This window comes from Bos taurus, chromosome 23, assembly GCF_002263795.3.
Source record: "Bos taurus isolate L1 Dominette 01449 registration number 42190680 breed Hereford chromosome 23, ARS-UCD2.0, whole genome shotgun sequence".
NCBI classification, from domain to species: Eukaryota; Metazoa; Chordata; class Mammalia; order Artiodactyla; family Bovidae; genus Bos; species Bos taurus.
In genome coordinates this window covers 8,822,274-8,837,548 of record NC_037350.1, presented here as the reverse complement: position 1 = coordinate 8,837,548, position 15,275 = coordinate 8,822,274, and the positions used below count along the sequence as shown (strand labels likewise).

The following is a 15,275-nucleotide window of genomic DNA, read 5'->3' as shown; positions in this document are numbered from 1 at the left end:
AAAGAATGAAAAGAAATGAAGACAGCCTAAGAGACCTCTGCGACAACAATAAACACACTAACATTTGCATTGTAGGGGTCCCAGAAGGAGAAAAGAGAAAGGACCTGAGAAAATATTTGAAGAGATAATAGCTGCAAACTTCCCTAACATGATAAAGGAAACAGTCAAGAAAGTCCAGGAAGCACAGACAGTCTCAGGCAGGGTAAACCTAAGAAGGAACACACTGAGACACATAATAATCAAACTTAGAAAAATTAAAGACAGAGCTGTGCTTAGTCGCTCAGTCGTGTGCAACTCTTTGCTACCCCCTGAGGCTCCTCTGACCAAGGGGATTCTCCAGGCAAGAATACTGGAGTGGGTTGCCACACCCTCCTCCAAGGGAATCTTCCCAACCCAGGGATAGAACCCTGGTATCCCACATTGCAGGCGGATTCTTTACATCTGAGCCACCAGGGAAGCCCTAAAAAATATTAAAAGCAACAAGGGAAAAGGAAGGGAACTCCCATCAGGCTATATTCTGAACAGAAACTCTACAAGCAAGAGAATGGCATGATACATTAAAAATGATGAAAGGGAAGAACCTAAACCAAGAATACTTTATGAAGCAAGAATCCCCTTTAGATTTGATGGAGAAATCAAAAGCCTTCCAGACAAGCAAAAGTTAAGAGAATTTAGCAGCATCAAACCAGCTTTACAACAAATGCTAAAGGAACTTCTCTAGGCAGGAAACAAGAGAAAATAAACCCAAAACAATTAAGGAAATGGTAAAAGGATCATATATATGGATAATTACCTTAAATGTAAATGGATTAAATGCCCTAATCAAAAGACATAGACCAGCTGAGCAGATGAAAACAGGTGGGTGTATGCATTTTCACTTACCACATCACTCTGCTTGACCCCCCAAATTGTATGTAGTTATTTTATATTGTTAGGTTAACAATGTTGCCATTATGGCTTGCAATTGTAATTGTCTTTTATTTTTTGTCTGGCTATTGATTATGAATATTGATAAACATCTTTCACTACTGTGATTACTCACAATACCATTGTATCGTGATCGGTCAACAGAAAAATAATAGAATTCTATATCACCAAAACTATCATTTAATAGAAGATCCTGGAATACTTTTTAAAATTCATATGCATACCAGAATTATCTTGGAATTTTTTGAAAAATACCAATGTCCAGTTGTTGCTTTTTTTCACCAGAGTTCCAGATATGTCTCTAATGAGCAGCCACGTTTAAACAACTGGACTATATGTGGGGCTTTTACTTTTACCTAGTTTGCTTCACTTCTCTACTTCATACTCAGTGCTCCCATTTCATTTAGCTTGTTTTCCAGTTTCTTCATCTCTCCTTTTATTTTTTTTTATATTCTTTCTCAAGCCTTTATCAAGCATAGTAGAAAAGTTCTTGTATACCTTTATATATATAATACGTATAACATATATATTTTAGAAAACTTGTAAATTTTTGCCTAACTAAAAAATTTAAGACATTTTGATTCCACTTGTTTGACTTAGTATGAATAGAATGTTATTTTTCTCATCTAAAAAAATAGATATGCAACAAGCAACAAAGGTAGCACAGGGAACTACCGTCAGTATCTTGTGATAATCTATAATGGAAAATAATTTCCAAAATAACATATGTGTATATGTGTAACCGAATCACACACCAAAAAAGGAATTCTACTTTTTTTTTTTTTTTTTGACTATAACAAGAATGCTTTATTATAGATTATTGAATGTATGAAATAACACTGATTGGAGTGACAAGAACAAATTTGTATTTCACCCTTAGCATTCATAACTTATTTTTAAGTTCATGGCTTTTATATGTGTGTGTGTGTGTATGTGTGTGTGTATATATATATATATATATACACTTTGAGTGTAATGTGGAAAATTCTAAGTATTTGTTAAATCTGAGGTTATTACATGGCAGCCATTATAGTTTCTAAGTAAGCTAGAAATTTTTAAGAATTTATTGTTAGAAAAATTTGTGCATATACTTTATTGAACACCTTTGGTATGCACTTTTGATGATTTTCTTTTGTTTTGTCATATCTTTTGTAATGGTGTTTTACATTTTTTTAATTATAATGGTAAAGTTATAGAGACAACTGAAAGCAAAGAGAGATTTTAGCCTGCTCATGAATAGCTAGACTGACATTCGTGTGTAATGAGCTATCTACTACTTTTTGAAATTTAGCAACGTTTATCTTTTTGCCAGCTTTTCTAAATGTCCTATGGACATCTAATAATGAAATATGAGATATAAAATTTTAAATATATTTGTATGTGATATAAAAATAATATAAATTAATAGAAATAGAAATCTATTATATTTAAATTATTAATGACATCATTCAAGATGCTCCTATTCTTATTTTTTATGCACTTGATAAAATATTCTCAGAAAAATGTTAACACGTCTCACTATGATTATGTATTTTTTCTTTCCCTTATATTTCTTCTGATTTTTGCTTTGTTTCTTTGTTGTTAGGTGTCTAATGGTTTATGATGTCTATCTTCTTTGTCATTAAAAATATTCATCTTTGTTTCACTTAAAAATAAATTAATTTTAAAAATGCAAATTGTAAATCTAAAAAGTTACTCAAAATCCTTTTTTTCAATTTGAGAAATTCAAGATGTTATCATGAATTATTTTTATCTTTCTTAAAAAATACTTTTTCCCTAGAACTGAAAAGGCTTTAAAGCAGTGACGACCCAATGAATACAATTCTTCCCAGACTATTGTCTCTAACTAAATATTCATAACATTTCTCACTAAAAAGAATCAGGTTCCTTGGAGGAATGTCTGATTCCAGGTATGAGGTAAGGATAAAAAAGAAGAGAGTAAGAGAAGCCTGATTTGTTCTGTACAAAAACAGAAAGATTACTGGGATCTTGTCTAAAGGACACAGGTGATATTGAAAGGCTCTCACTGGCCAAAGATGGGGACAACTGAACGTCAGAAAGAATAATGACTGCAATGGTGTCGTGTACTTGACACTACACAACAAATACATCTTATAAGAACACATCAACATTGGACGTAAAGAACGTAAAAGCACATGAAAAATGAACAATGAATGTAAAATAGTAAATCAACCAGGAAATGTTCAACGGTTTGTTAAAAAGTTAAATCCTCACCTACCATTCCATCCAACTATTCCGTTCCTAGCCAAGAGAGATAAAAGCACATGACCTCACAGTAACTTGTATATGAATTTTTATAGCAGCATTACTTGCAATAGCCAAAAAATGGAAATAAAATGAACATTAACAAGTGAGTAGATAACAAGTTGTGATCTACTTACACATGGAATGTTACTCAATAATCAAAAGAATGAACTGGGCTTCCCTGGTGGCTCAGTGGTAAGGAATCTGCCTATCAGTGAAGGAGACAAGGGTTTGATCCCTGATCTGGGAAGATCCCACATGCCACAGAGCACAGCAATAAAGACCCAGCACGGCTATAAATACTAAATAAATAAACTAAATAGAATAAATAAAAGGAATGAACTATCGACAAACTCAACAGCATGGATGAATCTCAAAATAATTATGCTGAACAAAAGAAGCCACTAAAAACTAGTACATACTCCACGATTTCACTTAGAAAACATAGAAAATGCAAACCGATCTATACTGACAGAACATCACTGCCTGGGGATGGAAGGGGAAAGGGCAGGGAGATCAACAATAGGTTTGAGGGAATGGATAGGTTATTATCTTGACTGTGCTGATGGTTGCATGGACATATACATATACCCAAACATACCAAACTGTAGATTTTATATATGTACAGTCTATTCTCCCTCAATTACACCTTAATAATGATGTAAAAAGTACATGGATTTGAAACGATAAACTGCCTTCACTTTTCCCCACCCAAAAGAAATCTCTTCAGAGATTATTAGGGTGTCAATTTATAAATCTTAAATTTGCTAAATAAAGGTAAAGAATTCAGTATATCCTGACATTCCTGTACACACTGTTTTTCAAAGTAATCAAATATTAATAGTTAGTGAAAGAAAGTTCTCTGTAAAGTTTTCTCTATAGAAAATCACAACTAATAAATGCAACAGGAAAAAAGAGCTATAAAATCTCTATTTTCCATCTTACACTGAAATAATAGATCTACAAACAACTATCATCAACGGTTCCTAAACCACGAGGTGAGAGGTAGATGAGGAACTTATCACAACTAACAAGTCAGGCCAACATCATCTGAATCCACTGGGTAATCTCAACCAAAGGAATCTTATGCGCCTCCTATTATTACTATTCATGAAGTATTCTTACCAAGAAAACGAACAAATGAATCAAATCAAGTCTTTAACTACCAAATTAAATGAAACATCTTAAATAATACCTCGAGGATCCAATCAGCCAAAATACAAAATATGGGAAATTCTTTAGAAGAAATAATCCAGTTTCTACAAAGAATAAATTACCTATAAAAGAGTGTGGGATTGGGGATTGTTTAAAATTAGAGAGCCTTATTTTTTAAAGTTTTTCTTAAAAAAAAAAAACAAAACGCTATTTATTTGGGGTTTTTTTGGCTGTGCTGGGCCTCTGCTGCTGTGTGTGGACTTGCTCTAGCTGCAGTGAGCAGGAGCACTCTCCAGTTGCAGTGCACAGGCTTCTCATGCTGTGGCTTCTATTACTGCACAGCAAGGGCTCTAGGCTCATGGGCTTCAGTAGTGATGGTGCACAGGCTAAGCTGCCCCGTGTCGTGTGGAATCTTCCTGGACCAGGGATCAAACCTGTGTCCACTGCATTGGCAGGTAGATTCTTAACCACCAGACCACCAGGGAAACCCTTAAAGAGTTTTAAAAGGCAATATCCCCAAATATAAAGTGTGGAGCTCTTTGCAGCCAAACTGAACTGTCAAAAAAAATATTTTAGAGACAACTCGGGAAAATTAAATATGAAATAAGTGTTAGATGATATTAAGGAATCCCTATGAATTCTATTAATTGTGATAATAGTATTGTGGAGTCTTTTCCTTTCTTCTCAATCTTCATTAATGACACATAATACAGAAGTATTTACAGATGGAATCATATGGTATCTGCGATTTGCTTTCAAGTATTACAGCGTGTGCATACACACACACACTCACAAAGTGGCAGAAGAAAGGTAGAAAAAGAACAGTGAATTGTTGATAATTGTGAAAGTTAGATCTTGGGTGGATGGGGGCTCATTACACTATTCTCTCATTACACTATTTAGTGTATGTCTGAAAATTTCCATCATGAAAAGTTTCTAATTTTTAATTAAAAGGTGATCTGGACCCATTGATACATTGGAAATAATAGGACCCAAAGCAACTAACCTCTGTCCTGAAGCGAGGGCAATAGGAGACTGTCCATTGGGCGGCCGAGGCTCCTCACAGGTCTTCATCTCCACCTCTACCTTATCCAGACACTGAAATAAAAGCCATGGAGACCTAAGCATCTGCACAAAGCCGCACACAGCACAGACTGTCTTATCCGTCTCTGGGCTTCAGCACCCAGTTGAGTGCCGTGTCCACGGTGGACCAACAATAAATGTTAGTCAAACGAATGAACAAACTAACTAAAATACAAAGAGAGGCCTCATCTTCCCCCTTCCATTTCTATTAACAGCAGAACTCCATGACAAGCATGGGATTAGCTCACAGCAGAAAATGAAAACATAAGTCCAAGTTACAGAGATATTACTATTCCTGGGGATTCCAGTCCTTGAGATATATATAGATATAGACATATATATAGATATAGATATAGATAGATAGATAGATAGATATATCAGTTCCTGAAGGGCTTTTAGCTGAGAATCACCCAACAGTCAATGTGAATAAATTTCTAATAATTCCTCCAACAGGAATCCAAAGGAAATGTAAAGATAGAAGCTGGACAGCAAAACTTGTTATAAAAAAACAAAATTCAAAGCAAAACCAACTCAGGACTTGTGTCTCAGAGCTACTTGCTCTACTGCACAGCAGTTCTAGAAAAAACCCAGACAACAGTCACCCCATCTCACGGAGGAGCTCACAAGCCAGATGGAAGCACCCACACTCCCAGAAAGGACAGCCTATCAAACTCCTCCCCATCTTCTCTCAGCTCCTTTAAAACCTTACCCCCTACCTCCCCCATTTGATTACTTGCAATCAAGAAAGGCCATTACCAAGCAAATTGGGTGTGTCTTCAGCTTTGTCCACTGGATCTGAAAGAGGAAAGCAAAGACTCAGGGCTATGGGAGGCAGCCCTCACGGGGTCAGGCCTGCTGGCCAAAGAGAGCAGCAGCCCTCTGACTACATTCTCACCCGGATCGAGGCCCTGTTGCAGTAGACCCGAGTGATGGCTAGCCAGGTGGGGAGCTCCAGCACATTCTGTAGAACCTCTTCATCCAGCTCCAGGTTGGTCAGCTGACCCTCCCCTTTCAGGGTGCTCAAATTGATTTTGTCCGGGGAAAGATTTTTAGTGAACCTGAAAAGAGTGATGGTAAGCAGCTATTATTTCCATGGAAACCTGCAAATGAGCATTATAACCAAATAACACGTCTCGATATGGAGAAATGAGAAAGTTAAAGAACAAATGTGGACTAACAACCACACTAACTCCAGACAGCATAAGGTGTTAGGTGAGACATATTCTGTCACAATCGCATCGTCTTTCTACTCAAGAACCTACGATAACAATTCTGGAGAAACTGTTATAGCATCAGCAATATAGACTTTGATATAATTCCCATTGGAGAAGGCAATTGCACCCCACTCCAGTACTCTTGCCTGGAAAATCCCATGGATGGAGGAGCCTGGTAGGCTGCAGTTCATGGGGTTGCTAAGAGTTGGACATGACTGAGCGACTTCACTTTGACTTTTCCCTTTCATGCATTGGAGAAGGAAATGGCAACCCACTCCAGCGTTCTTGCCTGGAGAATCCCAGGGACAGGGGAGCCTGGTGGGCTGCCGTCTATGGGGTCGCAGAGTCGGACACGACTGAAGCGACTTAGCAGCAGCAGCAGCATAATTCCCATATAAAACCAGAACATCCAGATAGCAACTTAACAGCTCATGGTTTAGTTGGTAAGTTGTATCTGACTCTTCTTGCAACCCCATGGACTGCCGCCTGCCAGGCTCCTCTGTCCATAGAACTTCCCAGGCTAGAATACTGGAGTGGGTTGCCATTTCCTTCTCCAGGGGATCTTCCTAACCCAGGGATCAAACCTGGGCCTCCAGGATTGCAAGCATTCTTTACCAACTGAGCCACCAAGGAAGCCCTTGAATAACATTAAAAACAAAACTATAAGATAAAGCATCCTCATAAACCCCATATACAAGCAGGAGGGGAAAAAACATTAACAGCCACAAGACATGAGTGCTATAAGCAGTTGTGCAGATCATCAAAGAGGAAAACAACAGGACATCAGAGAAATCAGAGAACAGAAGCACCCCAAGATGACCAAGTACTCCGTGAAGAGCAACGTGGGCCAATTTGAGAAAAGCAATGGAAGCTGAAGGGGTTTTGGGCCAAAGGTCCAAATGAGACGAAGCAATCTAACCCTATAAACTCATGGAATTCACCAAGGCTCCTTTCTAAGATGGGTCCCCACACTGAGAAAAACTTTTGGGAGAGGAATCCAAACTGAGCAAGACAGAAATGAAAAAAACAGATAGTCCAAATAAAAGTTGGGCAGGGGGGCGGTGAGTTAGGGAGGGTAACAGACCAGGAGGTATCAGAAAGCAAGCCATTATATTTTTAAACTCTATTTGAAACAACAGAAGAGGGAATTCTATGAGGTTAGGATATAAAACAGTAACAGATTAATTACTGGCTTGTTAAGTAGGGTAAAGCAAAACCCCAATCCTTACCCCATATACCTTTACTGATGTGGAAAAAGAACACAACCACTTAGGGCCTTGCCAAAGGGACTCAACCTGAATGTCATCACACCACTGGGTCCTGTTGCTCATTTGCAGGAAATACAAAGGAAAACTGCTGAACTGTACCCTAAGTGTGCAATCAGCAGAATCCAGGCCATGGGAAACTACACGTCAAGGGGCTGCACATAAACAATTCACACAGGCCTGTCCTCTCACTGTCACACACTGAATCCCTTCAACATCCTGCCAACGACACCAACTGTATTGCCAATCCTATTCCGGATGCCAACTGTCTTGCTGTTCATACTGTTCGCTGAACCCAGGGCAGGCAAGGCACAAGCTAAGAGGCTGGAAGAAGACTCAAGGAGCTGTAGGAACTGCAGACACGTTTATCCTCTCCTGACTGGCATGGCAGCCATAATGCAGCCTCTCTCCTGGCTGACGCAGCAGCAGCCATAACATAACCATAACGTAGCCATAACTTCATATAACGTAACTATGATGCCACTCCAATGTAGAACCAATGCAGTGGCAGCCAGGGCTTTCACGGTGAGACTCATACAGGCTACTGCATCAAGTAGCCCGTGACCAAGCGAGCACCTCGTGACATGCATGCGCAGCACCGTAAGTGACCTCAGCTGTTACACAGCCCTGCGGAGTCACTGTTGACAGCACATGGGGTGAGAGGGGTGAGAGCGTGCGGTGAGGGGGCGAGAGCCTGGGGTGAGAGGGGTGAGAGGGGGTGAGGGGGGTGAGAGCCTGGGGTGAGAGGGGTGAGGGGGGTGAGAGCCTGGGGTGAGAGGAGTGAGGGGGGTGAGAGCCTGGGGTGAGAGGGGTGAGGGGGGTGAGAGCCTGGGGTGAGAGGGGTGAGGGGGGTGAGAGCCTGGGGTGAGAGCGTGGGGTGAGAGAGGGTGAGAGCCTGGGCCAAGAGCCTGACCAGTGTCATCCTGTTAATTTCCCCACACACGCTGTCTCCAGCCCTTGCGACTATGCTCTTGCCACTCACCCCTCTTCCTGGAGCACCTTCATCATGATTTGTCATTGAAGACTCAACTCTGACTTCTCACTGAGACCTTCTTTCCTTAACTGCTTCAATGTTAAACTTCATGTTAAATTCAAAGACTCAACCCTGACTTCTCACTGAGACCTTCTTTCCTTAACTACTTCAATGTTTAAACCTCATGTTAAAGTCCTACCTTCTACATCCCTAGAATCTGTAACACACATTTAGGTCACCATCAGAGAGGGTCTTGGGCATTCTCTAATTTTTCCGTATGTAACCACTGCTGTGCAATTCCGTGTTAAGCCCAGTGAGGTCAGGGGCGGAGTGTTAGCCGCCCCTCCTGATAACATGGTCACCTGACAGAATGCCGGCGTTCCTACACACCTTGTAGCCAACTGCCCCGTTGACTGACTACTCCTAGCTCCCTTCTCTCATCTGTTGGCTGGATCGGCTTCAGGCCCGTTCCTCACAGCACAACCCCGGCTCCTGTACGACAACCTGTCTGATGAATCTCACCGGTGTAAGTTCTCACTGCTGTTGCCTCTCACAGTCACTCTTTTCTCACCAATAATGAATTTCACTTCTCCCTCCATCTGTAACTATACTTAGCCCTTGCACATATCAGATGCTAATAGTTGAATTTATTGAGTTATATGTTATTTACCAACTTTTTTCCCACACATATTCTTTCCGTTTTACTAAGCTGTGTTTCAGTGTTTCTGGTTTCCCTTGAACCCTAAAATCATGACTGGCAAGAGTTTTATCTCTACACTTTTCTTCTACGGTGACTAACATGGTACTATGTAAAAGGGCTCTGTAACAGTTTTTTAAATGATAGTAAAAAAAATTAGAAGTTTAAAAACACACAGTACTGTATGATATTAAGAGACATATAGAAATGCACTGGCATGACAACAGCAAATTCTGGAAAGTGCTTGCCTGTGGGACATGGGGAGGGGTCCACAGGAAGTGCCACCTGTATGGTCAACGCTTATTTCTCCAGTTGGGAGGTAACTGCATGGCGCTTCATTATATTACTCTCTATACCTTTCTGTATGGCAAATATTTGACAATAAATCTACCTAAGATTTCTATCAGTGATATACTGCACATACGTACTGTTGGGAGAGCTACTCCTCCATGGGTCTCTCACATTCCTACGTCTTGCTGGGTAAGAAAAACACAAAACACATGACCCTGACCACTCCTTACCCAAGCCACTTCTCAGGGCTGTGTTAGAAAGAGCAGCTTTGAGGGATGATGCAGTGTTCCTCTCCAGTACGAAGAACGGGCTTGCTTACTATGTACTACGAAAGCAATGGATTCCCCAAACTCAGGGTCCCACTGCCATAGCACATATACAGGCCTCCGTCTGGGCCCGCTCATACCCCTCCCGTGGGACCTGCGGGGCACAAGGGGAACCAGCGCAAACCTATCTTTACACTGCTTGCAGGCCATGACTAATAAAGTCCTTTCTCTCTGACCCAGGAGTCTTGTGCTCTGCCAGCAACCACGAACTGCAGTGGGCTATTAGCATCTAAACAGGGTGAAATAAAATCCTAGACCTTTACACATACTTTTACTGATTTTAATTCGTAAAAAAAAAAAATTAATCAACAGTTACTGAGTATGAATCTATATTATTCTCTGAACTAAAAAAATAAGTTTTCTATAATGACTCCTGTTCTCTGAACACTAACTTGCCACAGAGGGAAAGAGAATTCCTCTTTTCCTATAAAGCATGGCCACCTACGAGGAAACAGGACTGGCTGTGAAAGAGAAAAAGAGAACAACTCAAAGTACTTTCACGACGTAAAACAACTAAAAGTAAAGACACAGCACAAACCCACAACCCAGAAAGACGGGAGGAAAAGCAGAAAACAGAACTCAACGTTATTTACCTAGAACCCCGAAGTACCAGGTGGCTTTCTTTTTCAAGCCCCTTTTGTGTTAAATAAGGTATTACAGTCATTTCCTTCCAGCACCCTTCCTCTACTCCAAGTATTCAGGGAAGCCACCTCAGCTTAAATGGGGGCGGGCACCCTTCAGAAGAATTAATCCTCAAGATAATTTTTGAAGATATAAAATTAATTTTGAGGGCTGTATGTTTCCTCTCTCGTCTGCACAGACTCTGATAAGACCCCCACCTCCCCACCTCAGCTAAGAATCATGGCAGGAGCGAGACAGGGTAAGGATCCCTTTAATACACAGGAGCAGGGAGGAAAGGCTGAGAATCACTACGATAAGCTAATTTTGCATCTGATAAAAAGCTATTTTCAAGAAAAGTGACAGAAACTTTTTCAAGTATGTTTCTCTCTGAAAAGAGGAACATACTTCAAATAAAACGAAACAAACACAGACAAGAATAAGTTACACTGCTTGTTAGCACTGACATTCTCAGGGTGCCTATACTAAACAGGTACCATGTATCTATGCAAAACCTAATCTTATTTGTGTGCTCAGCTGCTCAGTCATGTTTGACTCTTTGTAACTCCCTGACTGTAGCCTGCCAGGCTCCTGTGTCCACGGAATTTCCCAGGCAAGAATACTGGACTGGGTTGCCATTTCCTACTGTCCAGGCTCTTCCCGACCCAGGGATAGAACCCATGTCTCTAGTGTTTCTGCACTGGTAAGCAGATTCTTTACCACCAAAGCACCTGGGAAGTTCAACCTTATCTACAGCTCTATAAAAAATAAATGTCATTTTTCATTTTTTTTCAAGCCTTAAAACATTTTCTTAAGTACAGTTTACTTTGTACCAAGCACTCTGAAAAGGAACATTATCTCAATTAGTCTTCCCAATACCCCATATGAAATATGCATCATTATCCCCATTTTAAAGAAAAAGAACATGAGGTTCAGATATAAAGTCATTTGCCCAAGGTAAACAGGGCAGGAAGAGGCAGAGCATGAACCCAGCTCTGCTCACTGGACTTTCTTCTACTAACATCTTGGCTTAGTAATATATTCCTTCAAAACACATCTGGCACAAAATAAATTTATAAGGTATCTCAGAAATGGTAAGAGGACATCCTTTCCCTTTTTACAAACTACCACGGCTGTTTAGCTGGTTAACCTGTATAAGAAGAAAAAAAAATTTTTTGTGGGGGGAGAAAGGGATAAAGTTACAGTGTACCTCCATCAAAGACGTTTCTGCACTTCACCAACTCAGTCAGATTAATAAATTCTTCCTTAGGTATGCCCAGAGCTAAGTCACCAGCATTCTAGCAGTAACGCCCTGTCTCTACCAAGACACAGACAAGGGACCACAGAGGTTCCTGTGCTATCAGCTCTGTGATCAAATATGCAAGTCAGTCAGTAATCATCAAAAACTGAACAAACAAAACGACCACGAGTTCTTTAATTATGCTCTAAGGACTGCTGACAGTACAGGCAGGTTTGCTGGACCAGCATGGGCTGTTCTCCCGTAATAGTGATAATGAGACACATTTGTTTTGCTTTTTATCAATTAACTTTAAGGAAACAACAAAAAAATAGATATTACCTAACTGCTTCTTAAAAATGCAGTAAGAATTTCTCAACTGATTTTGCCTGTAGTTTATCATAATAACAAAGAATAGGTAAAAAGATGATCCATGGGTCCAGTCATTGTCAGGGAGGTTTGTGGAGGTCTGCTCAACCAAGGAAACCACTGACCTGAGATCTAATCTCAAAGTATCCAACAATCCCTGGCACAAATTTCATTCAGTATTGTGCTCCTTATCCACAATGATATCACTGAGTCCAAGGGTGGCTGAAAAGGCTAATGGAAGCCTGCTATTTATTGTACTTCAAGAATGTGGGAAAACATTTTCTGGCCATCTGTTACTGTTACAAAGCATAGAGGCTAAGATGAAATCAAGATGGAAAAACAGACTTGGATCAAGTTTCATTTCTCCCAGAGCACTGCAATTTGCTGAAGAGACAGCAGACAAAGGCTCCCAGACATCTTTATGAAAATGGACCACAATGTTGGGAAGTGACAATTCTTAGATTTGGAGAGTCACAGAATTTCAGAACTAGAAGGGCATCTTAAATACTCTCTTAGTCCAAGCCTATAATTTGCAAGTGGAAAAAAAAAACAAAAACCTGCAGTATCTATTTAAAATGTACTGTTTTTAAGTATATTCACATAGATGCAAAACCATAAGCTTAATCAATTTTAGAACATTTTCACTACCCCCCAAAGAAAAACGAAAACAAAAACATAGGCTGCAGCTATCATTCCTAATCTCCCCTTGCCTCCCAAAGCTAGACAACTGTCATTCTACTTTCTGTCTCTATAAATTTGCTTATTCTGGACACTTAATATTAATGGAATCGTAAAATATGTGGTCTCTTGTGACTAGCTTCTTTCACTTAGTGTATTGTTATCAAAGTTCATCCATGTTGTAACATGAATCAGCACTTTGTCCTTTATTTTTTAATATAGCCAAGAATATTCCATTTTTGAATATATCACATTTTGTTTCTCCATTATCAGTTGACAGACATGTGGGTTATTTCCACTTATGGAGTACTATGAATAATGCTACTATGAAAATGCAAGTACAAGTTTTTGTGTGGACTTAACAACTTTATTTCTTTTATATATACACTTAGGAGAAATGCTGGTTCAAATGGTAACTGCTTTACTTTTTAAGTAACTGCTACATTGTTTTTCAAAGTGGCTTCACAATTTTGCAATCCTATCAGCAGTATTTGAGAGTTCTAACTTCCCCATATCCTCATCATCACTTGTTATTATCTTTTTTTTATTATAGCCATCCTAGAAGCCATTGCAGTTCTGATTTCCATTTCCTTGATGGTCTCATGATGTTGAATATCTTTTTGTGTGTTTGTGGCCATTTGCGTATCTTAAAGAAATATCTATTCAGACACTTTGCCCATTTTTAACTTGGTTACTTGTTCTTTTATTTAGTTGTCAGTCATTATTTCTTCAAAGAAAACTTGTCTTGTTTTAGTTATCTACTGCAGCATAATAAATCACTCTTAGTGTTATAAAACAGAAAGCATTTTATTAAGTTCACATATTCTGCACACTAGAAATCTATTCATGAAATAACTGGGATTGCTTTTCTCTGATTCACGTATCAGAACAACTGGGGAGCCCCTGGACTCCAAGTACATATATTTTAATATTGTTCCATAGTCACCGATGCTCTGTTTTTGTTTTTCAATCTTTTCTGTTCTTCAGAGTAGATAATTTCTATTCCTCTGTTTTCAAGTTCACTGACCATTTATTTAGCCACCTCCAACCTGCTGCTGAGAATAAGCTTTTTATTTCAGATATTGTACTTTTAAGTCCTAGATTTTATATTTGTGTGTGTGTATATATATATATATATATATATAATCCATTTCTCTGGGGAGAGTCTCCATTTGTTCATTTATTACTACCAAGTTTCCTTTAAAGTCCTATGTGGTAATTTCAACATCTGAGTCATCTTGGGGTAATTTCTACTGACTGCCTTCTCTGGACAATGAGTCACAGAGCCATTCAGTTATTATTGTATACTAGACATTATGGAGATTCTGGATTCTGCCAATTTCCCTCCGAAGAATTTTGTTTTGTTGGTCAATCAATTTGGGCTAGATTCATACTCCAAACTCTGTCCTTTCTGTAGTGGATGAAGCTGAATTTCAGCTCAACTTTTTCAGCTTTCAACCATCGCCTTTTCCAAGCTCCATGGAGTCTCTTCCCCCATGCATGTCAAGGATTAAAGCAGATTTTAGGGTTTCTCCTTCCTTGTTCACTTCTTTCTAAGATGTATCCTTTCATTTTCCAGTCTCTCTTATAGCCCTGAATTTCATCCTCTGACTCCCCAAGTAAGACTGTATGACTGCAGACTTTTGCTTGAGTGGGTGCTAACCATCACCCACCAGAGTGTCCTCAGGCAAAAAAGCTATAGAAATGAGAATCTTACCTAGTACAATCCATATCTTTCAAGTTTCCTGTCAGTTTCTGCCTCATTTTGTCAGTCTCCAAGGTCTTCGAGTAGTTGCTTTTTATATACTACCTTGAGTTCATAATTGTTACAAGAGGGAGGCTTTGGTCGATATAAGATACTCCTATATTGTTAGAAGTAGCTCTTCTGCTAGCTCTCATTATGTTCTCCCCAAGAGGCAACCATGATGTGAGTCACCAAAAACACATATGACTGGATGTGCACAAACACACCCTCTCAGAGCAGGGCAGCAAAGAGTAATAGATAAGTTATCTTCTTGGTCTGCTGGTGAAATGCTTGTCATAAAATTGTAAAGCAATATAAAAAAACTGTAAGAAAAAATAACAGTTTCCACTATAGAATGGCAGCTGGGCTTTCTTAGAGACTAAACAATAGATAGTAGTTATATATGCAGATAGACAATTACTATATATATATA

General features: G+C 39.3%; 1 protein-coding gene across 1 annotated transcript in view; it reads right to left on the bottom strand.

Annotated features, from left to right (window-relative positions):
- The window catches only part of BLTP3A (bridge-like lipid transfer protein family member 3A), a 77,022-nt gene that overhangs the window by 49,488 nt on the left and 12,259 nt on the right, over positions 1–15,275 (bottom strand). The window contains exons 2-4 of the mRNA XM_002697198.7: positions 6,326–6,488; positions 6,187–6,225; positions 5,354–5,445 (exon numbers count right to left, since the gene is read on the bottom strand). Coding sequence (XP_002697244.2) covers positions 5,354–5,445; positions 6,187–6,225; positions 6,326–6,488 — 294 coding nt within the window. The remainder of the gene's footprint in view (positions 1–5,353; positions 5,446–6,186; positions 6,226–6,325; positions 6,489–15,275) is intronic.